Here is a 25,523-nt window from a genome sequence, read left to right as displayed (position 1 = left end):
ATATATATATATATATATATATATATATATATATACATATATATATATATATACATATATATATATATATGTATACATGTATAATAAAAAAAATATGCATTTAACAAAGGGATTATCTATAAGAAATACAGTATACTTACTCACTTCAAAAAGTCATATTACTTATGCAAAAACTATTTGATTTAGTTATGAGCCACCTACAGTTCAGTTTTAATAAGCATTCAGCATCTGGGTAGCGATACCAGAATTTAAAACTTTCATGGGTGAGCTGTGCTTTGTATTCAAAAGGCTAACTGTCTTTTATCCAGATTGATATCATGTTTAAAAACCCACGTGTTTCCCTGTCTCACATCCAGCTTTTAATCTGAAATTCACGTTACAACATTTGCCTTTACTTTTCTGATTATAAAATACTTTTAAAGGGGATTGTGGTGTTCTCTTCAGATATGGGTAATATGCTAATAGATGTTCATTTCTTTAAAAATAGAAGCATGACAAACTAGGGTTACACATCTCACATGCAGAGGCTGTAGTCTTGCAGCAGGTGGTCCAGACTAGATTTCCCTGCTTTGTTACTCCCCTCTTTCGCTCTGTCATGGTTTCCTGTTCTATCCATTGTCCTCTCTTTAAATCAAGGCTTAAAGGCCTGCAAAAATGACTGAAAGAAACCAATAAACTATCAACGTTAGCAATTATTGTCCAGTCAATATTCATGCAGCTTTACTGTTAACAGTATTTCACGGTCTTTTTCAGTTTTTTTATGCATCATAGCGTGTTTCTGTAAATAGAGGCAGAGAGAGAGGAGAGGAGGAAGATGCAGGAGCTCCGAGATTGAGTGACGTTCCGCCGAGGGAATGAAGAGGAACCCCACCTGAGGTCATACTGGGTTGGCGGACATCCATTGTAACAGGCGTATATCTGGTGTGGTATGGGATCTGCTTCCATGTGAAACCTCTGTAGTATTTGATGTTAAATGTTAAAATTTTTGCAGTTGGGGTTCAATGTATAATTTGGCCCTGTAAAAACTGATGGGCATTCTTAAATATTTCTTCTAAAAGAGCATGTGATCAATTCAACATAAGGAAGTGTGTAAAAATATTCTTTTCCCAAAGTATTCTGTCCCAGACCCAGGCAAATAGATATGAAAAAATTAAATCAACAAACCTTTGCATAAACATTTTAAGTCACACTTAAGTTTTACTATAAACATGAATTAATCAAAATGTAGTATGTACCAACATGGAACCAAACATGGAACCAACAGCACTCAAAATTAAAACAGGAGACAGTAATTCTCCCAGCACACACCTGACACCTGTCTCCACTGTGTCTGTCAAGGTGATCTGGTCTGGAGCATGAAACAATTTAGAAATCAGACATCCAGCTGAGGGGGTAAAATGAAAATCAGACTTATAAATCAACTACTTTTAGACTGTTCTGACATCGGCATTATTAACATAACAAGCTGAGATTCTGTACATTTTGAAGACATACAAAATAATGTTTCAGTGACTGGAAAACAAAAAATAAGTCATTGACAATATTAATATGTTTATATTAATACCAACAAGGCTGTTATTTTTTATGTTCAACTTTAGAACATTAACCATTTGTTTAAAAGTGAGGGTCGTTTCCCTCTGTGGTGGGAAGTGTTTCGCAGGGTCTTTCATCTGGTCTCTCTTTTTCTACATCTGCCGTGGCTCAGGGTCTTTCCAGTTGCCTCCAGAACTACTCACCTGTTTCCAGACAATCTGAAAACACGGCACTCACATGGAATGAAAAGAAAAAATTCACAAGGAATCTACACAAAGAACAAAAGTCTCACTTAGCTTGTATATCGAGAAAAAATAGTTGTCACTGCGACCCGTTTCCCTCCCAACTTCCATTCCAAGACATGTTTACCCTCAGAGAAATCATACAGAATACAGTACATCACGTTTTGTTTTACTTCACTTGAACTGCATAACGAGAGGGCGGGGAACAGAAATAAGAATTTACCAAAGTCTAGAACTGAATATGATTCTTTGTGGATCTGCACAGAAATCAGAGGGAACAGCTGAACTGCTTTTTTTTTTGGGGGGGGGGGGGGGGGGGGGGAGTGGCATCCATGACGGCTTAACAATGACTCCCCTCCATGCCTGATTTCCACAAGTCCTCTTTGCCCCAGCAGTGAGGGCCAGGGGGAGAGGGCAGGTGAGGGCACCACCTTGCTTAATCGTTCTTCTTCTCCCCCTCTGGTTTGTCTGTGATGGCAGCAGGGGCTGCAGCAGGAGCAGAATCTGTCTCTGCGGTGTTGTTTAGGGTTGGATCAACTCCGCTGGTGCCAAACTCGTTGACTCTGTTGGGATCCACCCGGTAGATCCAGCGCTGGTAAAGGTAGATGAAGAACACCACATCTGTAGGAGGAGAGAAAACAGAGTCCATTTCAGAACGAGTACAGTTGAAATCCAGTATTTCTTTATCAACTAATAACTCACTCAAGTGATTTCATGTGATCGTTAAATCCCACTTTTCATCTGATTCACAGCTATGTAATTTTGTTACATTTTTAAGCTTATGAGCAAATAGTGTAGTCATCATATTTGATTATTTTATCAGTTTAATTCAAGTTTAAATACCAGGAACATAATGCTGAGGTGAGGCATTAATCAGTTTGGTTTTCAGGATATTCTGTCAATGAGCACTAAGCTAAATTTATCAGAGCTTTTAAAAGACACTCCGAGTTAGAACAACAGAAACTAGTGATTATGTTAACTCATTCGTTTGATGCATCATGGAGCAAATAAAGCCACGACCCATAAGCCTTAGCTATTTAATGGCATCTGCTTCTAAAACCCACAAGCATCCCTTATCAGCACGTCTAAGAGGGTCAGATGATTTCATGTGGACCTTTGTGAGGTTCCCTGAGAAGGAATGAGCTACAAAACAAACAGCTCAACTCCTTTTAAACTTGCGGTGTTTCAAGTTTTAATTCATATTTGTCTCTTTCAGACTGTGTTGGAGAAGTTCAGTCAAATCATTGAAATGTAACAAGTTGACTGGAGGTGACAGGTAAAACTATAAAAAATACTGATATCAATAATTAGCTTACCATCTCTGAGGCACCCTATCCTGTACATCATGGGCATCTTGATGACAAAGGCAAACAGGTCATCAATAAAGGTATTGAGAGCCTTGTATGTGAGCATCCTCCATGGGAGGTGGGCCACAGACTTCATTTTGTAGTTGATGAATAGCTGTGGCGTCATCGTGATGAAGCCTGAAAGCAGACAGAGAAAGGTAATCAGTTAAGTAACACAAACAGTTTTACCCCAGAGGCAGTAAATTAGACAGCAGGCAGCGTGACTGAATGTGCAAAGCTAATATTACACAGCACATTAGCAGAGGCCTCTGAGAATTAGACATGTAACCATGATGCAAGTATGAAAACATCAGTTACATCCATGTCCATTTATAGTCCCTGTAATTAAGAGAGGGAGTAATTTCTCATCTCTGGCCTTCACAAATAGATTTACACAAACAGGAACAAACACAGCTGGTGATGAACACAACGTGGCAGCGAGGGAGTCAAAAATCAATAAAACATCTCCAGATGTTGAACTTTTCAAATACTGTGTTAGGGTTAAGTTAGAATCTTTACAAGGATGAGAAGACATGAAAATCATTTTAGAAAGACACAAAACAAAACAAAGTATGCACAATATGGAAACATAACTATGACAAGTGGGAATGCTCATTTAGAGACTATGTGACTGAATAAGTATTGATAACAATGGTGGGTCTGAACTAAACAGGTTATGCTCCATGTGAAAAAAAAGCCAGGACATCCCTTAAAAATAATAATATTTTATCATTTCTAGTGTGATAGTATTGTGTGATTCATTGTGAAGCACAATCTGTTGGACTACAACAACCTGCAATTTATAGTGTCAACAGTCCCATTAAATCACTTCTTTCACGGTTTACTCCTTTACATCAACTACTTGTTAATTTTAAATAAGTACTTTTGCAGATTCAGAATTACAAAACTCAGTGGGAATATGCAATAACTTCTTGAAAACTTTCGTGTTTCATGCTGCTACATTGCTTGGATCTTTTAGAAGTTGCTTTTTCAGTAACATTTTTAATAATGCCTGTAATTACTGCTATTTAATCTAAATTCCATTTGTAACATTGTATATATCTAAATTGTATTTTATCTTTATTTATCTATTTTTGTTTTATTTTATTTTATTTTTCTTATTGAAACTTCTTCTTGATTGTACTTATGTCTGGGTTGCTGTAACAACTGAATTTCCCCCTGGGGGATCAATAAAGTGATATCTTATCTTAATGACTTTGGATTCTGATGAGGGATGTAAATTTTAAGTATTTTCCGGGACCGATTTTTGGAATTGTTAACTATCAATTATCGATTAATCAACAAAACATTTATTTTTTTTATTCTTATGTCAAAAACAATGCCAATTACGTTGTTTTTCCCCTAAATTATATTTTCCACAGCAACAAAATGCATATAACTGATGATGTTGATTAAGGGTACAACATGTTACAGCATGTTTAACACTGATTATCAAAGATCAGGCTCATTAAAACATTCTCTGCAGACAAAGTCTTATAAAATGAAGGCTCATACTTCTGACAGAAAAGTTCTTCAGACTCAGTGTCAAGTTTTCTGTCTACTCGTTCTTATTGAGAAAAATGAACACGTGTATTCGATCAGCTGTCAGCCGGGAGCGCAACCGGGTCATAATCAGTGAAGCAGCAGAAAAGCTCAGACGGCTGATGTTGCTGATCTGCAAACATAGCGTACTAGCAATTCCAACTAGTCTGTTGGCTTTGTATCTAAAGGTGGGGAAATGTCCGGTTTAAAAGATGTCAACTTTCATGTCAGTGTTGGCAGCAGTTGCGTATTGATCCTCTTTTAACAGCACACGTGGAGACCTAACATGCGCAGCCGCCAGCTGAGTGTCTCATTGAAACATGCTTTTAACTTAAAACACCTCGCTGATAGCTGTATGTAAAATGAGACCACATGTTGTTTGTCCCACGTGACGAAAAACTGAAAACAAAAATGCATGTTTCAAGTAATTTCCTAATCAATTCATCAATACTCGAATTGTTTACATCCCTAATTCTGATGATTGTGGCTTTAAAACAGTCAAAATGTGCAAACTGGGTAATTTAACTCTTTAGTATATGAGAGAAACATGAGCACTATATTTAGATTGTCCACCAATGCCCAATGGTACATGAGCAGATTCATGAAGTTAGTCCATACAAACATAAATCAACAAGATTAAATCAAATAGTTATCTTTCTTTCTTTTTCATACTTATGCTGTAAAAACATTATGCAAATCGTCACTGTCAGGCAGAAATCTTGTATCTCCAAAACCAATACTTTTCCAGGTTTCTCCTCATAATTAAACATTGCATGAGATTCAACCACAAGTTTTAAAATACTTTTCATCTGTTTCATTTTGGAAAGTTTCCTGACAGACATAAAGGGAGATAAAAAGCATTGATTAATAGAGAAAATGTCATGATGAAATATGGAGGTACAAAGTTTTGCCTGACAACGATGTGATTGAGCCTTGTTATTAATATTATGTGGAATCGAGCTCTGTGTAAAAGGTCCAGAGTTGACATTCAATAGAAGTGTTTCTTTTAACATAAAGATGATACTTATGACAGAAGGATCAGAAGTGGAGTATAAAAGACAAACTTACCAAAGGTTAACAAGAAGCCATAGAGCATACTGAGTACCCATGAGTACCAGCCTTTGTGCTCTACGTACAATAAACTGTAGACAGCGTAGCAGCCGAACAGAGGGTAGAGCAGCCACGACAGATACTTAAAGGCCATCTGATCAAGACAAAAAAAAGAATTATCAGACACAGTAATTAAAAAGTACATGAAATACTACTCATGGGTCTGCTTATTAACACACCTGTGTTATTTTCATCTTCATATAAACAATGTATTTGGCCTGCCATTCTCCACAGACAACTTTGTCAACTACAGGAACTACTGTACCCCTAGATTCATTTTTAAAGCAGTTTTCAAACATCTGCATAAAGTCTGTTTTAAGAGTTTCAAGTTTAGTATCAATTGAACTTACGTCGTCATAGATTTTGGTTGAAGACTGCACATATGTTGACTTGTCTTTAAATACCAATCTTGGGATTACTCCTGCAATTTTGTTCTCTCTGTCCAGCTGGAAAAGCACAAACAAAGAGAGTTACTTGATTACAGTGGTTAAAGTATAGGAGGAAGTATGCTGCAAAATGTAACACACACATTCAAAAGGAAAGCAAGGGAGAGCAGAAAATACATGAGACTTTGTTAGGTCCGTTAAGTCAGAACTGTCTCACATTCAGTGGTTTCAGTGTTCAAAGGAAAAGAAAAAAGTATTATTCTGACTTACTTTGACATCCATGACCTTGGTGATTTTCCACAGGTCGATGAGAAGGCCAATGAAGACGCTGACCTGCACCACAAAGTTGGTTTCATTGTCCAGTATGTACAGCAGCACCACCAGAGACTGAAACACTCCAAATATGATCGAGCGCACTGACAGGCCCTCTAAAGACTGTCTGCTGTTCCAGAACTGGATGTCTGAGGGAGAGGAGGAAGACGAGGCAGGTTGAAGCTGAGGTTCAGACTGAAAACTACTGTTTGTTACAAAGAAACACAAACTCGTGCTGCTGCTGTGAGCCTACCATTCTTGAAGGCAAGGAACTCGAAGATGCTGTGCACAATGGAGACGACAATAGTGAGTCCCAGCAGGTACGGATTGGTTTCCAGAAGAGCAACCTACACAAAGAGAGTGAAATTGAATCTCTCGGTGACACTTCTCAGCTTTCATGTTCCATTGCAAAGTTAGCAGTTTGACTGCAGCTGTGGGCACAAAACTAAAAAATGCCCACGCAGTTGTATTTATTAATGTTTGAATTACACATCTCCATATAATAGTGATTAGTCATCCCCTTACTAGAGTGCTTGTGTGATAATATGCAACAAAATGAGCTATTATACAAACTTTTTATAATGTTACAGACTCAATTATCAAACCACATGTGGCTATCAACATTAGGATCCCACAAGCAAAGTCCACTTTTAGTTATTACACCTGGAATGCAAGTAAATATATAGTACACAATATCCCATCCCAGATAATCAGCTTTAATAATCTGCATTCTTTTTCTGATGTATCTTGATATTTTCTTTCAAGGATCTTAAAAAGCAAGATCTGTGTCAAAAAACAAAACAATACTTTTCCTCTCTATGACCTTTAACCTCTTACCTTGACAGAGTCTTGGTCTTCGTCAGACTGCTCATAGGTGTCCTCAGGTAGGAAGTTCCATGGAGAGCGGGCATTTTGGGCCGCATACAGCTGCCAGCGCCACAGGGACAGCGGGCAGTAGTTCAGGCGTAGTGGGAGTGTTTTTAGGGTGTCGTTGATGGGATAGTAGTCCTTCTGAAGGTTCCAGTAGTCATTGAAATACACAATGGGATAGTAGTCGCCACTTACTGCATCAAACTTGACATCTAGAGGGAGAGGAGAAATAAAAGTGTCAGAAATGGTTGAAGATGGTCAAAAAGATCAGTGCTGTTTCTGTTGGGCGCTTTAATATGAACACCACTGTGCAGTAAAGAGCAAAGACAGGACATGGGGAGGGACTCACGTTGGTCCAGAGGAGGAGGTACAGAGCCTTTGACCCAGGCAGTGTGGTCGTCCACCATGTTGATGGTGAGGTTGGGGTGCCAGTGAGAGATGATCTCCACTGGACCGTGGCTCTCTGCCCGCTGTGAGGAAACATTTCATCAAATATGTGAAACTGATGAGCTTCAAAACACTCTGTGCTTGAGACAGCTTTCTGAAACTGTTACAGTTTGGTTAGGCTGAGGCGAAAAATGGGTTAGCCTCAGAAAACAAATCATAGTGTTCTCTAAAATCATATTAACATTGTATTTCGGTGTGACAGGAGACTTATGACTACATTGATATTTGAGAGTACAAACAAATTGGATCAGAATACAAATAGCACTATCACAAATACAATCAATCTTGAGACTTTTTAAGATTTGATTTGTGCAACCCTCATAATACCAGACAGTCAGGGCTGAACGATTTTGGAAAATAATCTAATTGCGATTATTTTACTTAATATTGTGATTGCGATTTAATATGCGATTATTTTTTCAAGGTCCTCTTCTCGTGTATTTTTCAACCAACACAAGCAATAAATCAATCTGTATTATAATAAACAATATCAGATTTATTATACACAAACTGTTCTTTCTCATAGGCTTATGTTAAGATAAAGGCAAATGAAGCATGAATTAATATGAAAGACGGTTTATTTATCTACTTCAATTACAGTTGTAAACTTACTAAATACTTTGACTTGCAGTCTTGTAAGCGTTCACCACAACTAATTAACAAAATCCTGCCAAACAAGTGTTTTTAAGTTTAAAGCATGTTTCAGAGTCAGCTGACTGAAGGTGTTGCAAACAGCGGAGACGCTCAGCTGGAGGCTGCGGCTGAGTGACAGGTCTTTTTTTTCCTCCACTGCTGGACTGATTATGACCCGGTTGCGCTCCTGACTGACACCTGACCACGTAAACATGCTATTTTTTCCTCAATAAAACCAGTAGACAGAAAACTGGACACTGTGAGTCTAAAATATGATTCTGTTCAGTTGTCCTGTTGCAGTAAATCCACATGTTGTCTGAGTCTTCACTGACTCTACGTCTGCAGAGATTATTTATAAGCCTGCTCCACATGTTGATATTCACCGTGTTGGCTATTTTGTACGCCTCAATATGATCGGTTCTTCTGCTGAGGCCATTTTTAAAGATTTCAACAACAAAACAAATCAAAACTTAGCGTGGCTGAAGTTGTTTTCTTCACCCTACCAGACAGTCAGGGCAAAACATTGGTAATCACAAGATCACAAACCTGATATCTACACAGACTGCAGTAAGAGCAAAATCAGATATATAAACAGGCCCAAAGCACCTGTAGTCTGATCCTGGACTAAGCATGACACTGAACAGTAAAAAGCAGCTCGACATTGCTCTCTGTTGGATAAACTTGAACTGTGAATTTCACACTAATTTCATATCATCTCCAAAATGACAAGCATTTCTGCAATTCTTTAAACTAATCAGTTGTCATATACAAAAGTTTTGGATCACACAACTAAATGCGAAATGATTGGTCTGACTCAGCAGTGAACAAAATGAAATTATAACCAACCTTGATCATTTCAGGATCTGCTTCTGTCTCTCCCGTTAGCAGATTCTTGGTTTTCATAAACTTTCTTCGTTTGAATTTATTCAACACTAAAATGGTAAACAGGTAGAGGGTTATACATAGATGTGATTGCAAACATTGTCATATACTTTTCTCAGTCTGTTTTTTTTAACATGGGCTTACTTCGTGTTGAATGCACTGTTGCCAGTCTGCGATACTGCCCTTTGCGTTTTGGATCTGGATGGAATCCACTTTTAGTGAAATACACGTGCATGTAGAGCGATCCGTTGCGCTGCACTTCCTGCAGGTACACACCAAACAGGAAAAAGTATTAAGGTTTCAAAGTAATTTATATCAAAGATCTGTCAGCTTCTTCATAAACACACATTTCCTGTCCTTCCCCATCATCTGCATTAAATGTAAACAAACACCTGCTGCTTCTCACCATTCCTCTACCATCTGCACCTCTTTCACATGAACTCACTTCCATTCTTACAGTCATCCTTACCTCAGGAATGTCCATGTCCTTGTAGTGCTCATAACAGCCGTCCCCTTCCTCCCCTGTGTTCCAGTCTCCATAGACCAGGTCCCTGTGGAACCAGAACAGGGAGTCTGTGTTGTTGAAGTCAGAGAACACCTCCTCCTGGGATATGTACACGTACATGTCCTGCAGAGAAAATAAAAGGTGTTCATGATATTACAGAGTCAGGGGAGAGCGGGAGAGAAATCTGAAGGGGAGAGATAACACTGGTTTGTACTTTTAATACTTCAGTCATCTGAGTATTTAAGAATGAACTGCTTCAATTCAATTTAAAACATGGTTTAACAAACAGCTGGCTGAGGAGATAAGGCAGCAAGCGATGGGGCAGGTGTAATACCATGAGGGTGTCCTTGGGGAACAGGTTCCTGCTTGGTACTCTAGGTGCCCCAGCTGGTGTGTTGGGGTCAGGCGTGGAAGGCCCTCGGCGGAACCAACTACTGATCGCCCAGATTATGAAGATTCTGAGGGAACAGAGGAAAACAGAATTTAGTACATAAGAATCAAGGGAAAGAGAGTAAGGCTGATAAAAGACAGGAATGTAATTTAAAAGAAGGAGAGCAGAGTAAGTGAGCTGAATCATTCTGATGTTTGTAAGTGGATAAACATGGTGCATGTATCAAACTCAGTTTGTCTTGAGATCTGTAGCATTGCAACAGGGGACTGAAACCTTGAAGAGGCTTATCTGATTGAACTCTAACCAGTCAAACAGCATTTCATTTCATCTAAAGCATTCACGTTTTTCTTGCTACATAAGTCAAAGATGGGTCAAGAACTACATACTTCCAGGTAAAAGAACATAAAGTAGTCTCTGGCAAACAAAGAAGATTGGTGTGAAAATGAAAAACAGCCATTTCTTTACATCTCTGTTTTTCTCATTTTCTAATCTGCCCGTGTGCTTCTAGTTTTTGTTTTATGTTTACTTCTCAATGGTTGCTGTGAGTTAAACTGTCATACACTTTATAAATATTCAGCCTGATTGAAGAAACATTTGTGAAGGTTTTTTTTTGATACTCCTTAAAAACATTACTGGTGTGAAGTTTCGTGCCCATGGAGCAATCGGCCCGGGTTCAAAATCCAGCCTGCGGACTCTTTTTCGCATGTCTTTCCCCCACTCTCTCTCTCTCTCTCTCTCTCTCTCAGTTTCCTACACTATCTGCTGTCCTGTCTTCTATAAAGTAAAGGTGTAAAATGCCAAAAAATATTGTAAAAAACACTGTAGGTTAATACTGAAGACATCAAAACTATGAAAGAACATATATGGAATTATTTGCACACTCTTGGTATTCTCTCAGTCTGCTTCATGAAGTGGTCTCCTGGAATGGTTTCTTATTAACATGAGCCTTGTCAAGAGTTCATTTGTGGAATTACTTGCCTTCTTAATGTGTTTGAGACCATCAGTTGTGTTGTTCAGAGGTAGGGTTAGTACACAATGGATAGCCCTATATGACTACTGTTGTAATCCATATTATGACTAAACCAGATTGTTTCATAGTTTTGATGTCTTCAGTATTAATCTACAATGTCGAAAATTATCAAAATAAATACAAAAACATTGAATGAGAAGGTGTGTCCAACCTTTGACTTAGTGTATATATAAAAAACATTATATATTCTCTTTAGACAAAATCTTGGTATGATGTATCTTTGTAAATCTACCTCTGCATTTCATTCATTCTGAGTTTCACAGCCATTACTTCTCATAGGCTCCAACCATAATATACTAATTTCAGCACCATTTTCTGGAATATAATGTGTTTGTGGATGGAGATGAGAGTTTCCTAGTAATATTATTTAGGACCCCTGCAGAACAATTCAATGCATAGGAAACCTGCAGTGTAAGAATGTGCAGAGAAAATAACCTTCAGTTGTTTTTCTTAACAGTCACAACAATTGCGGGTGATTTGTTTGAACTGAATTCACAATCCTGTTTGTCTGAGGGCGAGTTCACATAACATGGGCAGGGTAGTAATGCACTTTTCTAATCCTGTAACTGAACAGTGTCAGAAATGTTTAAGCCATGTACAAGCATTTACATGTATATCTTGTAATATCTTTTATCTGACAAACTGGTTAGTTCTTAGGGGGCTGTTCGTAAGCTTGTATAAAAACTGTTTGCCTAAGAGAGGAAAACCAAGCATGGTGTTGTATTCAATCAGGAGGCCATTTAGTATTTCACCACAGCTCCAGTTCAACGAAAATACCCCTGTGGTCAGAGATACTGTGCATGAATTATCCCTCATTCTAAATTATTCCTGAATAACTGCCATTAGTTTCTACTGTGTTGTTGTTTACTGGAATGAGGTTTACATTCAATGACAAGTAAAGTGGGTAATGATACCATTGGAGGCACTGAATGAAAGTGTGGTGGATGACACTTAAATTAAAATCCTGTACTTTCAAAGAGGTATTTATCAAACAACTGAGCACTTAGTGATCAAATCAATGAAAATTAGCTGACCAAAATAAAAGATGTTTAAAGTCCTGACACTTCTCAAACTTTCAAGTCTAGCAAGAAAACATCAAAACAACAAACTTGAAATCTATCAATTATGTTTTATTTGTACTGATGCCACAATTTGTGCCAATAAGTTTAAGACTGAACATTGTACTAGCAAGTTCAGAATCAGAATCAGCTTTATTGGCCAGGTTTGCTTGAACACACAAGGAATTTGACTTGGTAAGCTGTGCTCTCTTTATATAAAAATGAAACTTCAGCTTAGCTGTCCAAACACACCTCCCCCCCCACAAATGTGACCATTTCAATTAACCAGTATTGTCAGAGCAAGATTTTAACGATAGGCCGGCTGTGAGATTTGGAGATAAATGAGGCTCACCTGAAGAGGACTCCTTTAATGACTTGCCATGCATTAGGTGCTGGTTGCTGTTGCTGCTGCTGGGGGTCCTCTGCATTTCCAGCTGTCTGCACAGTCTGGTCGTCTGTTGTTGCAGCAGTTCCATTGCTGCTCACCTATAACAGAATACACACATACACAGAGACAGGGTCAGTTTTACCTTAAAACCATAGACTGTAGAAATAATGGACGTAGTATCCGTGACGTCACCCATCTGTTTCTGAAGCGCTGTTTTGATGCCAATCGTCGGCGGAAACCATATTGGAAATGCTGAACTCAACCGTACTGCTGTTGAGCGAGTGTGAGGTAGAGAGGCGGGCTTTGAGCCTCTTAGCCGACAGCTACAGTGTTCCTGCCTGTCAATCAAGTCAGCTGTGCCTCATTATGGAAAACTCATAATCTTAATACCGTAGAAATTGACCCCCGTACAGTGTGTGCCGATAGAGAAATGAGCTATCCAGACTACACTCGTCTTTTGTACCAGGCTGTAAACATGTTTATTTCTGCTGTAGAGATTGTTTTTTTATTTATTTGTGTGTATGTGGTTTCCGGTATTTCCAGAGCCAGCCTCAAGCGGACACTCGATGAACTGCAGTTTTTAACACTTCCACATCGGCTTCAATTCTTGCGGCCGGAGGTTGTCGCTTGCTTAAATCGCCACAATGATGAAGCAGCTATGGCATTTTGTGAAGAGGTACTGTATGTCATTAGACAAGAACAACACAGGTTTAAAAAAAGGGCTAAGCATGTACTCCAAGTTAGGGCTGGGCAATATGGCCTGGGAACAAAATCCTCGATTTTTTTTTACATAGTGACAGAACAGGCTTGGTAGGAATGGGAAACAATATTTATTGTACTGATATTCCTTTTTTGATGGTAAAAACTTGACAAATGGAGTATCATACTTATCATGCATCACAGGGACTTATTTTCATTAAAGGCCACTGTTGTTTCACGAAAGGAGTGGGCAAGGAAGCATTTTAGTCTAAAATTGGACTGTTAAGACATTGCTAAATAGTATGTCCACACACTGTACATAAAAAAAGTGCAAACTGTAAACTTTTCTCTAAAAGTGCATTATGTAGTTTCGCTAACATTGAATTCAAATACAATATCATTTTGCGGGAGGTCAGAGAAAATCTAGATTTTCTTTTTTTTTTAAATCGCCTGAAACCAAAAATGTGATTAATCGATTAAATCGATTTATCGTACAGCCTTACTCCAAGTGTAATGCAGTCATTACTGAAAGAGTGCAGAATGATATAGAATAATCTGTAGAGTACATATCATCTCAGTCTAATCTCCAGTAATAACACATAGCATATTGTGAATCTCTGAGGATTGACAGTGTAAGCAGGTGAGCAAAAACACAAGGCATCACAAATTTATAATCAGTAGATAGTGAGTGACATCACATTATTGACTTAGACAGTTGTAACTTGTCACTTTACAACCTGGTATAGAGAAGTGTTATTGATAAATACTCTGGTTTCATAAAAGGAAGTAGAAAGAATTATGCTTGGCAAAAAGCAGAGAGCAGTTTTCATACATAGTTAGTTAGTTAGTTAGTTAGTTAGTTAGTTAGTACATTTCATGACAGAATATTCATTTTAGTCGTCTATGTAGCAAAAATGGGCCAAACAAATTCTCAAATATAAAGATCTTCTATTCATCATTTCCAATACATGTGCAAATTGAGTCAACTTGGGTTTAGGTAATTCTGGTGAGACAAATGTGAAGACATAATAACAGACTGTTGAACTGAGAAGGGCAATTGTACTCTTTGAATGAGGCAGAAAAAAGAAAACCTACTGTTCAGGAGTATTTAGATTGTATGTTTGGAAGAAAATAAGAAATATCTGTCCTTAGTTTGCGGCGTTTCAGCGTGGTGATGTAACCCTCCCAGCCTTCTAGCAAGGCCACATTGTGTTGAAGTGACACAATACGCAAGCGCATGCCAAGTCATGAGGCTCACTCACTATCTAAACATCTTATCTCCCCCCATTGTCACCAACAAAGGGAAACCAGAGGTCGGTCTACAGAATCAAACGACACTGGAGAGTGAAATTGTTTTCTGCTAAGCAGGTTTTAATCTTCACACAGGGTTCCTAAAATGCCTTCAAATGAGTAACCAATGAAAATGTATGGGTTAGTGATAAGCCTCTTGCCTTTAAGAATTACAAATGTAACATTTCAAGGCTATGAAGTGAATCAACGCAGAGCGTACTTCCTTGCTGCCATGTGTGTGTTAAAATGGAAGCAATTCTATGATATCAGACATGGATCTGTGTGTCCAGGAGGGATCCCCATAATACATATATCACAGATCAGTGAAGTAATCAATAGAAACAGGTTCTGGGATGCAGGCAAAGGTAATAATTTACAATTTACACACTCTGAAGAAAGATTAACAATCGACCCCCATTCAGGGTGTAAATGCTTTACACTGGATTGTCAATGAATGTGTGTGTTTGAGATGAGGAGGTCAATGAGTTTCAGAGAGGTCAGTGTTTCACAGGAAAGGGGAGATTTGTCTGGTAATGTTTACAATGAAATCACAATATCAGGTTTGTAAAAAGAGACATAAAACTAGTGTGTGAAATCTGTGTCAATTACTATACACCGTCATTTAGTTCAAGAAATTTTTTATTTTAGTTTTTTTTGAAGAAATGCAAATTTGACTTCATCATGTATGTTGTGCTTGGGCCACTACAGTTAAAGTTTAACATTTAAATGACGTTAAAATGAGTAAATTAAAAGCCCTTTCAGCCTCTGTGTGATTCACATAATTAAATCTAATCTAATCTACAACCAGTATCTCCTAGAATGATCATAGAGCAGTAGGCCTTGTGAACAACATCAACTGTTACATCTAAAACTAATTGCACATTCATCCTTACCAAGAAATGTTATGGCATTAGACACACAAAGTTCACTTTGTATCATTGCCCTACCGTCTACCGCGTGTGAATCGCCACAGATTTAAGTCAAAAGGCTAGACATCGCTCATTCCTGAAGACAAATCCTTCTTCAAGTGTTAAAGTTGTTTATCTATATTTCACCACTGGCACTTGGGGGTTTCCAGATTCTGCAAAAAACTTTAAGGATTACATTTTTTTTGTCATCAGAACAGATTAGAAGCCTGTTTCTTAAGTCTCAACTGTTGCTTTAACCTACATTGTTGTAAGAGACTTAAAAGGAATCTGGAAGGACTTCTGGGATTTTTTGGGGAGATTGTCAGGGATTAATCTTTGCCTAGCTTTGTGATTTCACTGTAATAGAAATACATTTGATTGGTACGAGTACTCCAGATTTAACCGAAACAATCTGAAGTTATACCTAGACCTCAAACTATTCATCAATTAAACAGTAGTGTTTTTTTCCGAAACGGCCTGCTACATACTACTTACTAATGTAGTAGGCAGTAGGTATTGACTACTACATACTGCATTTGAATTTAGTATGTAGTATGACTGTTCAGTTCGATCTATGTTGCATTATGCTGGGTCAGACGTCACTAGATTTCTGGTTTCGGAAAGCAGAAGTAAACAACGGCAAAGCCGATAGAGAGACTGCTTCTTTAGCATCCATTTATGATTTAAAAAGTTAGGAAGTGGCTTATATGTAATTTAATAACCTTCACAGCACCCAAAAACGGATGTCCTCCCGTCAAAAAAGAAGGAAAAAGAAAAAGCTGAACGAGCGCTATGCATTGTGGCAAACAGTACGTGAGGCAGACTGGTCCGATGCATGCTGTGAAATTTTCCCGAATCAGTAGACATCCGGGGAGTTTTGGCACACTGCAGATTTTGCTCTTGTTCTCATACTACTTACTACATACTGAATTTTGGCCGAATCAGTATGTACTGCTAGTATAGTAGGCGGTTTCGAAAACAGTCCTCCATTACAAGTGAACTGTATGGTGGCCCTGAAGTGCAAATCACAACGGCAAATCAGAAAACACTACGGCATTAACCAAACCACACTCATATTTGGAAAGCCATGTCCTTCCAGGTCAAAGGATAGACCAGTCCAATCAGCGACGAGTCATGTCCCCCGAGGGTACCTACTTGTTCCAGTTTGGTTAATGTCATACTGTTTTCTGAATTGCTGTAGTGTTTTCTGATTTGCTGTACTGTTTTCTGAATTGCCAGTGTTTTCTGATTTGCTGTACTGTTTTCTGAATTGCCATAGTGTTTTCTGATTTGCTGTACTGTTTTCTGAATTGCCGTTGTGTTTTCTGATTTGCTGTACTGTTTTCTGAATTGCCGTTGTGTTTTCTGATTTGCAGTTGTGATTTACACTTCAGGGCCACCGTAGAACTGTCTTAATCTCTAATAAAGAAAGATACCAAAAGGTAGTGATTTGTTGTAAGAGCTTCTCAATGAGCCATATCTATAATAATCTGTGATTTGTATCTGTACAAATGTTCTAGTTTGCTCAGCCAAAGGCTTTGGATTGAGCACATGGTAGACCAGGGTTTGGCTATAGAGATCTATGATTCACTTTGACCTCTAGTGTCTTGTGATATGGAAATGCCAATCCGGAAACAGTGACTAGCCGGTTTGATACCGCCCTAACTATCACCAGCAACTGCTCTGTTGAAATGTAAAGAGCATCATGTAGTGCTGAACACGACAGCTACACCTGATTTATATGACCTGTCAGTGTTAAAATGAGCTGCCAGGTTCACCTTTGTGGTGATAATTAAAAAGATGACTTTAAGCCCAAGTGTGATTGAAAACAAAAAGCAGGTGTGAAGGTTTTCTAGCGGATGAAATAATGTGTCAGAGCTGGTTGAGACTGCGCTGGTTAGTCAAGCCGAGCTGCGTTGCTCAGGTTCAGGCCTTGTGTTAGCAAACTGACTCACTGCAGCAGTCAGCTGGCTCACACTCACACAATCAGAGGACTATCTTTTCACCCTTGTGTGTCGGCCTGTCTCCAGGTGAAAATGATCCGTCCACTCTCACTCCGTCCATCTGTTTGCTAGCAGACAGGATTTCTCAACACATCTTAAACGGCAGGAGGGGGTCGTTTTAAAACCAGCCGGCACTGACAACGTCACGGGGGTTGATGTACCGTTGATGTACACGTTTTCATTTTAACAGACCCAAACTTCAACACTTCAACAAACCATTAGGAACTATATTTCTGAACGATAAAGGAAACACGATAATAAACGTGTCATTCATTTTACCTCGCCGTTGCTCACGGTAGATTTGGTCGCTTCGCTCTCCTGCGTCGCCATCTTTCCTCTCCTCTGTCGCGCACACACCACACTGCTAGATGGGAAATCCCGTTCCGTCTCGCGAGATGTCAGATACGCGTCGTAGGAGTGACGCGCATCTTCAGTGGAGCGATCTGAGTGGGGGCGATCATTAAGCTTTCCAAATTCTAATAACAAGCTCTTTTGGCATGCAAATGATGATTTGCGCATAATTTAATTCCACACAAATTATGGAACTCAAACAATTAATATATTCTTAAAAAGGATAAGTCGCTTTACTTAAAAAAAAATAAAAATGGATAAATAAAGCTAGATTGCAATTTTTTAACATATATCTAAATTGTAATCTAGCTTTATTTATCTATTTTTATTTTTACCTATTTTATTTTATTTATTCTATTTTATTTATTTTACTTATCGAAACTTCTTCTTTTAACTTTTTTATTGAGTTTTTCATAGATTTAATCATGATACATTTTTCTTGCAGCATACATTGCTGGTAAACACATACAAAAAAAAAAAAAAACATAAAACAGCTGTTGTAGTATTTAAGGTTGCCATTCCCCTTCCATGCCCCACCCTATCCCACCCCTTCCCACCCAAGCCCTCCCTTCAACCCCACATCCCAGATTTTACATAATGTGTAAGTAAGCAAAAAGGGGAAATAAGATCATTCATTAGTAAAAATATAAATAACAATAATAAATATGTAAACACACACACACACACACACACACACACGCACACACACACACACACACACACACAAATAAGAGTCAAGAAATTGGATAAGGAAGAAAAAAACTAAAATAAATAAATAAAAATAAATAAATAAATAAAAATAAATAGTGGCATCCATTTTTCTACTCTGCTATTGTTCATTTCTTATTTAGAGGGACTTGTAGGCTGTCGTAATATTTAAAAAAGGGGGTCCAAGTCTTACTAAAATTGTGTAAGGAACCATTTAAGATATATTTTATTGAAACTTCTTCTTGATTGTACTTATGTCTGGGTTGCTGTAGCAACTGAATTTCCCCCCTAGGGATCAATAAAGTAATATCTTATCTTAATATCTTATCTTATATTATCTTATACAGTTGGGTTGATAGGACTTTTCTTTATAAAGGATATTTCTCTCTTAACTTCTCAATCATCAAATATTTCGCATTAACATATAAATTGCATTTCCTGTTAAATTCAAGGAATGAAACCATCTAATTGCATCAATACCAAATGTTATATTGTAATTCATGTCAGGCTGGGTGAGCTTTCTGGAACTTCAGGGATTCTTTACATAAATTGCATAGATATAACTATTAACAAATGCTCTAATAAAGACATTAGAAGACGTTTTTACAATAATAGAAAAATATTAACAAACTGATTGGAATTCTCATTTTTAAGACATTAACTGCCAGAAGGCTGCACTTTTCCCATTTAAAATGTATATGACAAAAATGGCAGAGAAATACATCTGAAAATACGTATATATTTATCCAACAAGTGTGCATCTCAAGATTTTTTTTATGTTGATAGACATTTTACTTGTTGTAAAGCTGAACCTGAAATCAGACTTTGTTTTTGTCCTTGTAACATTCTGCAAATACCTTAAATGTATGATAATAGAGAATGTGATTAACATTGAAAATCAAAACGTTTTCACTTATTTTACGTGTAAAGATAAAAAAACGGTATGCTATCGTCAACCTATTTATTTTATTAGCAAGACTTTGTATCTATAAGGTCAAAGCTCTAGGCTCAGTGCCATCTTTTAAGCTTTTTTCTTTTAAAAGTCCATTTAGAATGTTATTTTGGATGTCGTGTATTAGGAACTGACAGAAATTTGTCAATCGTTTTATCTTATACAGACCTTTTTTTCTAAACAAGTCTGTCAATAGAATTATTTTTACTTAATGATGTTTGAAGTGTTATCTCTTCAGTAAATTCCTGTATACCTATATATATATATTTTTTTTTTACTGGTCTGTCTGATTGTATCTTTCTACAATTCAATTTTCATGACAGGTTGATGAAAGTCCTTATAATATGCAGTATATCAGATGACATCTACATGGTTATAAATAGGAAAGGGAGAAAACAAGTGTTCAGAAGTCAATTTTAGACAGAGCATAAGACGCCCATGTTGTGTTCCAGACACAAAACAATTAAATCAACTGTATAGGTTACTGTACAAGCAAATCATTTTTATTATGCATGACACTTTGGCACATTGTAACAACAGCACCATAGAGGTTGACAGTTTCAAAAAAAGGGGGGAAGATGAGAACACTAGGTTTTCTCGGCGTGGTAGTGAAAAATAATTGTAAAGAAACCACAAAAATAATTAATTTACACTTCTTCTGTAAACTTTAGAGGATCAAAACAGTTTTGAATCGGTAACATTAAACAAAGCATAAATTAGGCATATCGTTCACTTGAAACTTTCAAAAGCTGTGGAATGAGAAACGGAGAGTGATGCTGCAGCTGTTCAGTGTTCAGTGAAGATTTAGAGATTTCAGACGAATTATATACCGTACCTTTTAAATATTTATGCAGTAGACACATTAAGTCAACGTTTTACAGTCAGCCAAACACCAAATCAAGAAAAATAAAGATATAGGATAGATGAAAGACATTCATATATAAGTTTAACAGCTGAAATCAACTCAGTGTGCCCTGCCTTTAAGAGGCTGCAGGGATAAGAAAAGATGCTTACTGAACTAATATGGTGTCACCACTTTGTTGGTACAATTCAAATTCAGTTTAAACAGGAACATTTTTGAAGTATCTCCTATCTTTAAAAATGCATTTATTTTCCTTCATTTTCAGTGACAGTATTCAGGAGAACTCATCAGATGTACTTGCATACATTTGAATTTTTTTGATGGATCACATTTTACTTTGTCAACATATTGAGCCATATTCCAAATTTGAACCTAGAAAACATCATTATGACAATGATTTAATAGAAACAGGGCACATTTATTCTGAAAGGAATTCTGTCACATAAAAACATTTCATATCTACTTGAAAACCTAAAAATAGGACTGTCTAATATGTTACGTACATACAAACACAAAATGAAATTTCAGGACCCTAAAGCGCTTTGGAAAAAAAGATATAACTTTTTTATTCCAATTCCCGGCAGTGTATGTAGACGTTGATATCTGCAAGAATACCAAGAGGTACCTGCAGATCAAGTGGGTAAGATTGAAGAGGTGAACAGCTATGATGACGCAGCTGTTGTTAGGGGATTCTTTTTTCTTTACTCTTTAACTGTGAATTACTTTTTTTGCCAACCTTGGTGGTGAAATGAGCTCATGTTGATTTTGATCAACAATTGTAAACTGTTTTCCAGTCATTGTGTATCATGTTAGCCAGGAACTCAAGGAACGTATTCATTTTAGAGTCATTCCATCCTTGAATCTCTCTAAGAAATTTACATTCTTCAAAAAATCTACTGCTACAGTGGACTATTAACAATTTTACATTATCATCTTTGTACAGATTGATATGAATTAAATGAGCAGAAGTGAAGTTTTATCCAAACTATAAAAAAAAAAAATCCATTACAGAGAAGGCTTCCATTTTTGAAAAACTTACAAGCATCAAGTACTGCAAAAGCCACTAAATCAGGTTTAATAGGAGTGATTGAAGTGAAGAGCAAAATAATAACCTTCAATATGCTGCTAAACATGCAACAAAAACCTTCCCACACCTTGTTGGTTTGAGCTCCTCTTGGAATTATCCTGTGACTATCACATGGAGCCCACCAAGAAGCATGACAGGCATCTCTATCAGAACGCGTTGGCATTAGAGTGAGAAGATTAACCTAAAAAACCTTAAGACACCGCTCTTTGGATCATGTCTCCAGTAGAGAACAAAAGAAAAGTAATCAAAAACCTGTGTTATGTTTAAGTCCTACATCTCGTCTAAACCATAATCCTCCTCAGGAAAGTCTCCCACAAGCACATTCTGAGGCTTTACAAATCCGCCATATTTGTCCTCACATTCAAAGTATTGCTTGCCGTCAACACTGTGGAAACACAATTTATGAGAAAGGTAAGGTTAAATGTGAACTCAAGACCAACACAGTCAACATTGTGCAAAACTGAAATGTAAATAAAAGAACAATAAATAAAGAGCTCTTACGTTCCATTGTGCTTCCCCATGGGCTCGTCGTACTTCAAGCCCACCCAGTAGCCTTGCTTGAAATCTGCTGTACCTGCAAAACACTTTGTTCTTTAAACCTGAACTTCACACTTTTATCTTTCTTTGCTTCAGTCATCGTATCAAATAACAGCCATAATAAAATAATAAAACCAACTATAACAGAGAACTAAAATCAAAGTCATGTGTTTCTAAACCTGCCAAAAAAGTCTGCTCTGTTAAAGACAGAATCAAACCAGGCACAAAGCAGTGTCCAAAAGAAATAAACTAGTGAAGTTTAATTCACACTTACCAACATACATGACTGTGCCAAGCTTTGTGGGCTGTCCTGGGACTTGAACTTTGCAACGGTTACCAACAGAAATGGCATCAGCAGCAGCCTTCTCCTCCTCCCTACGAGCGGAGAGCTCAGCTTTCTTTTTGGCCATTTCTTCCTCATTGTACTGACCAACACGAAGACTCTTCATGAATGACCTTGCAGAATCTGAAAGACAGTTGGATAGTACTTAATGCAGACTGTGGATGCAGCAAAGCATCCTCTATCAAGAACATTGGAGAATTACTTCAAGTATTTACCAGGGGGTTATCATAATATAAAAATCAAATAGCTATGGTGAAGTGTAATCCATAATAAACGGTATTTGTGTAGCACCTTTCATTACATTTGATACAGCTCAAAGTGCTTTCCATGTAAAAAGAATAATCATTTAAATAAATAAATAGGTATTATAAATAGGTAAAACCTATTTTCTTCTATGACCACAACTAACAATCAGTTATCAACCAATGTCTGAATCACATAATGTTAATTTTTCAGTTGTTTTTTGTTGTCTAACCTAATTATCAACTATCATATCACAGTTAAAAACTCTATAATGTTCTATTTCATTCATGTAGATAAGTATATTGACTGATGCAATAACAAAATGGGCTAATAGGATTAGAGAACTATATCTTTTAAAGCAAAAGTACAAAATAAAGTGTATGAGAATCAAAAACTAGACAGTATGTCAGACCTTACCTGATCTCTTACTATAAGCATCATCTGAAAGTGCAAACTTCTCCACTTGAGATACATCAGCGAAGTTGTCCATTTGACCTCCACTTTTATCAGAAACCTGTAGAGCAGGATGAGACATGCACATTGTCAAAAAAAGAGCTCACTATATGTTTAAGTTGAGACCTGAAAACAGCATTAAAATGGACAGAAGGAGATTGTTAGACACTACAAAGTAGTTCACATTTTTTTCTGCTGAATTGTTGTCTTTTAATTCAGTTGCAAGCTGTTATTGATTTTTACAACTCTTGCAAGCACTTATAACCAACATGGGAGAAAAAAGTCATTTTAACCACCAACCCAATTGCAATCAGCTTTCTAATGTTTTACTGCAAACTTTTAACAGTCAAGATCATAGGCCTGTACCTTAAGAAAAGTGGTTAAGTTTTATAGTTTGCAAAAAAACAAACAATGATTGAATCTAGAAAAATTGCAATAAAAAAATTATTGCAGCCAAGGAAGGGGAATTGGATTTGGGAAGTACAACCAAACTTAAACACAGTTTACTAAAACAGGACATCAATCTGGGCCAATCAAAACTTACATGTATTCTGCACTCATCATCGACAGGATAAGAACCAAGCAAGGCCTCATTGTCATCCATTTTCTGCATGAACTTGTCAGAGACACTGAACAACTCCAGGTCCATGCTGGAGGGAGATGTGCCCACAACCATCTCCAACTTCCCCTAAACACAGTTCAAACAACAAGCAGAAGTGATGGGATGAACTTTTCGTGGACAATGTTAGGTCTCTGAAAACACAAGGAAGGTGAGTTTATTGTGTAAAGTAGATGTGGTTGAGTCTAACAGTAGAGGGTTATAATGTATGGTATGACTCTCACCTTTAGATCTGCAATAGTAATCCCTCTGTTGAACCTGCGCTTCACCTCAAAGGTGGAGATGGTGCTTGTCAGGCGCACATCCACAAACGGACAGGTAACCACTGTCACTTCGTTGTTCATGATGCCAGAGGTATGGACACAGCTGATGATCAAACACTACAAATAATGGAAGATCAAAGTTATTTATAACCAATGATGTAAGAACTGGTACATATTCATCTACAGGCAAATGTTTTCATACAATTATATCAATTCCTTGCAGTAAGTTAACCTTCACATAAGCCAGGTCATTCCAATACACTCCCGACATTATTAGTTAGCAGTGGTGGACAGTAAAGTAAATTTACTTGAATACAGTACTTAAGTACATTTTTGAGTATCTGTGCTTTACTTGAGTATTATTTTTGGGGGGTACTTATTACTTTGACTCCACTACATTCAGAAGACAATTATTGTACTTTTGACTCCACTACATTTCTATCAGTGCTCTAGTTACTCACTACTTTAGCTTTGAAGTCAGCTCATGAATTTGTGGAACAAACAGAGCAAATTTCACTCAGATCAGGCAGTTCATGTAGAGGTGGTAATGATGGCTATAATTCTCCACCTGAGCACCCATGCCCATATCTTCAGCTCATGTTAGAGGTTTTTGAAATGAAGAATGATACGTATCGTTTGAAATGTTCTCCCTGTTTCCCACTCTGCTCAAACATATAAACACTCACTATTCAACCTGAGAAAGTGTGCTGTGCTACTTAACATTTGTTTCATCCCAGATGAACATTTCTAACTAAGTTGTCTGTGCTTGGAGTAACTTAGTTGCTGTTTTTATTCCATGATATAGTTTTTAGAGATTTCAAGTAATGGTTTCTAGATAAACATGATGTAACCGAATTTACTCCTATGTATTCTTGAATGCATTTATGTATTCTGAAAATACACATGTTTTTAGATTTTTTAAGAAGTACTTTGAATACTTAAATATTTTTAAAAGCAAGTACTCCAGAACTTTAACTCAAGTAATAATCTGACAGATAAACTTTCACTTGTATTGGAGTAATATTTGACCAGGAGGATCTATACTTTGACGTAAGTAATGAAGCTGTGTACTTTGTCCACCACTGCTGACTACACAGGGTCAGGAATTGGTCCATATGTCAAGTTACTGACCTAAATATTATTTTCTCTAATTTTTAACAGTATGTTATCACTTGTGATCATAACACTTTCATTTTACAGAATAATGTTTCAGCTGGTTAGGTTGGAATAGAGACCCAGTCTGCGTCAGTGCTAGCTGTTTGGGAGGCTAGCAGCAGCGGAGTCACGTTGGATGCAATGAGGTCCCTCCGCAACACATACACATGGCCACAGTCACTAACTCTGCCTTTGGATACACTGACTCCACACCCGGAAGACCATCCCACAATATAACTCACCTTTCACTGTAGAAGTATTAAAGCAACAAGATATTTCGATGGTCTCCTTTCGTTGCTTAGCCACGCCAAAAGTCACGTGATCAGCCGCCCCAGTGACCCAGCTCGTTACGTCATAATCTTACGCATCAGCGTC

General features: G+C 37.4%; 2 protein-coding genes across 2 annotated transcripts; both read right to left on the bottom strand.

Moving 5' to 3' along the window:
* Window positions 1-1,165: 1,165 nt before the first annotated feature.
* Window positions 1,166-17,991, bottom strand: clptm1 (CLPTM1 regulator of GABA type A receptor forward trafficking). The gene is made up of 14 exons (XM_034701173.1): window positions 17,855-17,991; window positions 12,640-12,773; window positions 10,143-10,266; window positions 9,773-9,931; window positions 9,448-9,565; window positions 9,268-9,353; window positions 7,691-7,811; window positions 7,309-7,553; window positions 6,725-6,818; window positions 6,430-6,620; window positions 6,124-6,219; window positions 5,732-5,867; window positions 3,092-3,259; window positions 1,166-2,396 (listed from the first exon to the last, which is right to left on the bottom strand). Exons 1-14 carry the CDS (start codon window positions 17,903-17,905, stop codon window positions 2,212-2,214), a joined length of 1,908 nt encoding a protein of 635 aa, XP_034557064.1. The 5' UTR covers window positions 17,906-17,991; the 3' UTR covers window positions 1,166-2,211.
* A 2,072-nt stretch (window positions 17,992-20,063) lies between these two features.
* On the bottom strand, window positions 20,064-25,523 carry tbcb (tubulin folding cofactor B). The gene is made up of 7 exons (XM_034700758.1): window positions 25,391-25,523; window positions 23,955-24,110; window positions 23,656-23,799; window positions 23,076-23,172; window positions 22,347-22,538; window positions 22,037-22,109; window positions 20,064-21,920 (listed from the first exon to the last, which is right to left on the bottom strand). Exons 2-7 carry the CDS (start codon window positions 24,072-24,074, stop codon window positions 21,806-21,808), a joined length of 741 nt encoding a protein of 246 aa, XP_034556649.1. The 5' UTR covers window positions 24,075-24,110; window positions 25,391-25,523; the 3' UTR covers window positions 20,064-21,805.

The sequence above is a fragment of the Notolabrus celidotus genome, chromosome 14, assembly GCF_009762535.1.
Source record: "Notolabrus celidotus isolate fNotCel1 chromosome 14, fNotCel1.pri, whole genome shotgun sequence".
Lineage (NCBI taxonomy): Eukaryota > Metazoa > Chordata > Actinopteri > Labriformes > Labridae > Notolabrus > Notolabrus celidotus.
This window is presented reverse-complemented; position numbering and strand designations above follow the sequence as displayed.

What these genes read in the sequence shown, in the direction of transcription:
- tbcb (XM_034700758.1), bottom strand. Translation starts at nt 24,074, where the DNA reads ATGAACAACGAAGTGACAGTGGTTACCTGTCCGTTTGTGGATGTGCGC. An exon ending in TGCTTATAGTAAGAGATCAG is followed by an intron (nt 22,539 to 23,075) that starts GTAAGGTCTGAC and finishes ACTGTCTTTCAG; the next exon opens with ATTCTGCAAGGTCATTCATG. An exon ending in TGGCACAGTCATGTATGTTG is followed by an intron (nt 22,110 to 22,346) that starts GTAAGTGTGAAT and finishes AGTGTTTTGCAG; the next exon opens with GTACAGCAGATTTCAAGCAA.
- clptm1 (XM_034701173.1), bottom strand. Translation starts at nt 17,905, where the DNA reads ATGGCGACGCAGGAGAGCGAAGCGACCAAATCTACCGTGAGCAACGGC. An exon ending in CAGATCCTGAAATGATCAAG is followed by an intron (nt 7,812 to 9,267) that starts GTTGGTTATAAT and finishes GTTTCCTCACAG; the next exon opens with CGGGCAGAGAGCCACGGTCC. An exon ending in TGGCTTCTTGTTAACCTTTG is followed by an intron (nt 3,260 to 5,731) that starts GTAAGTTTGTCT and finishes GTCTGCTTTCAG; the next exon opens with GCTTCATCACGATGACGCCA.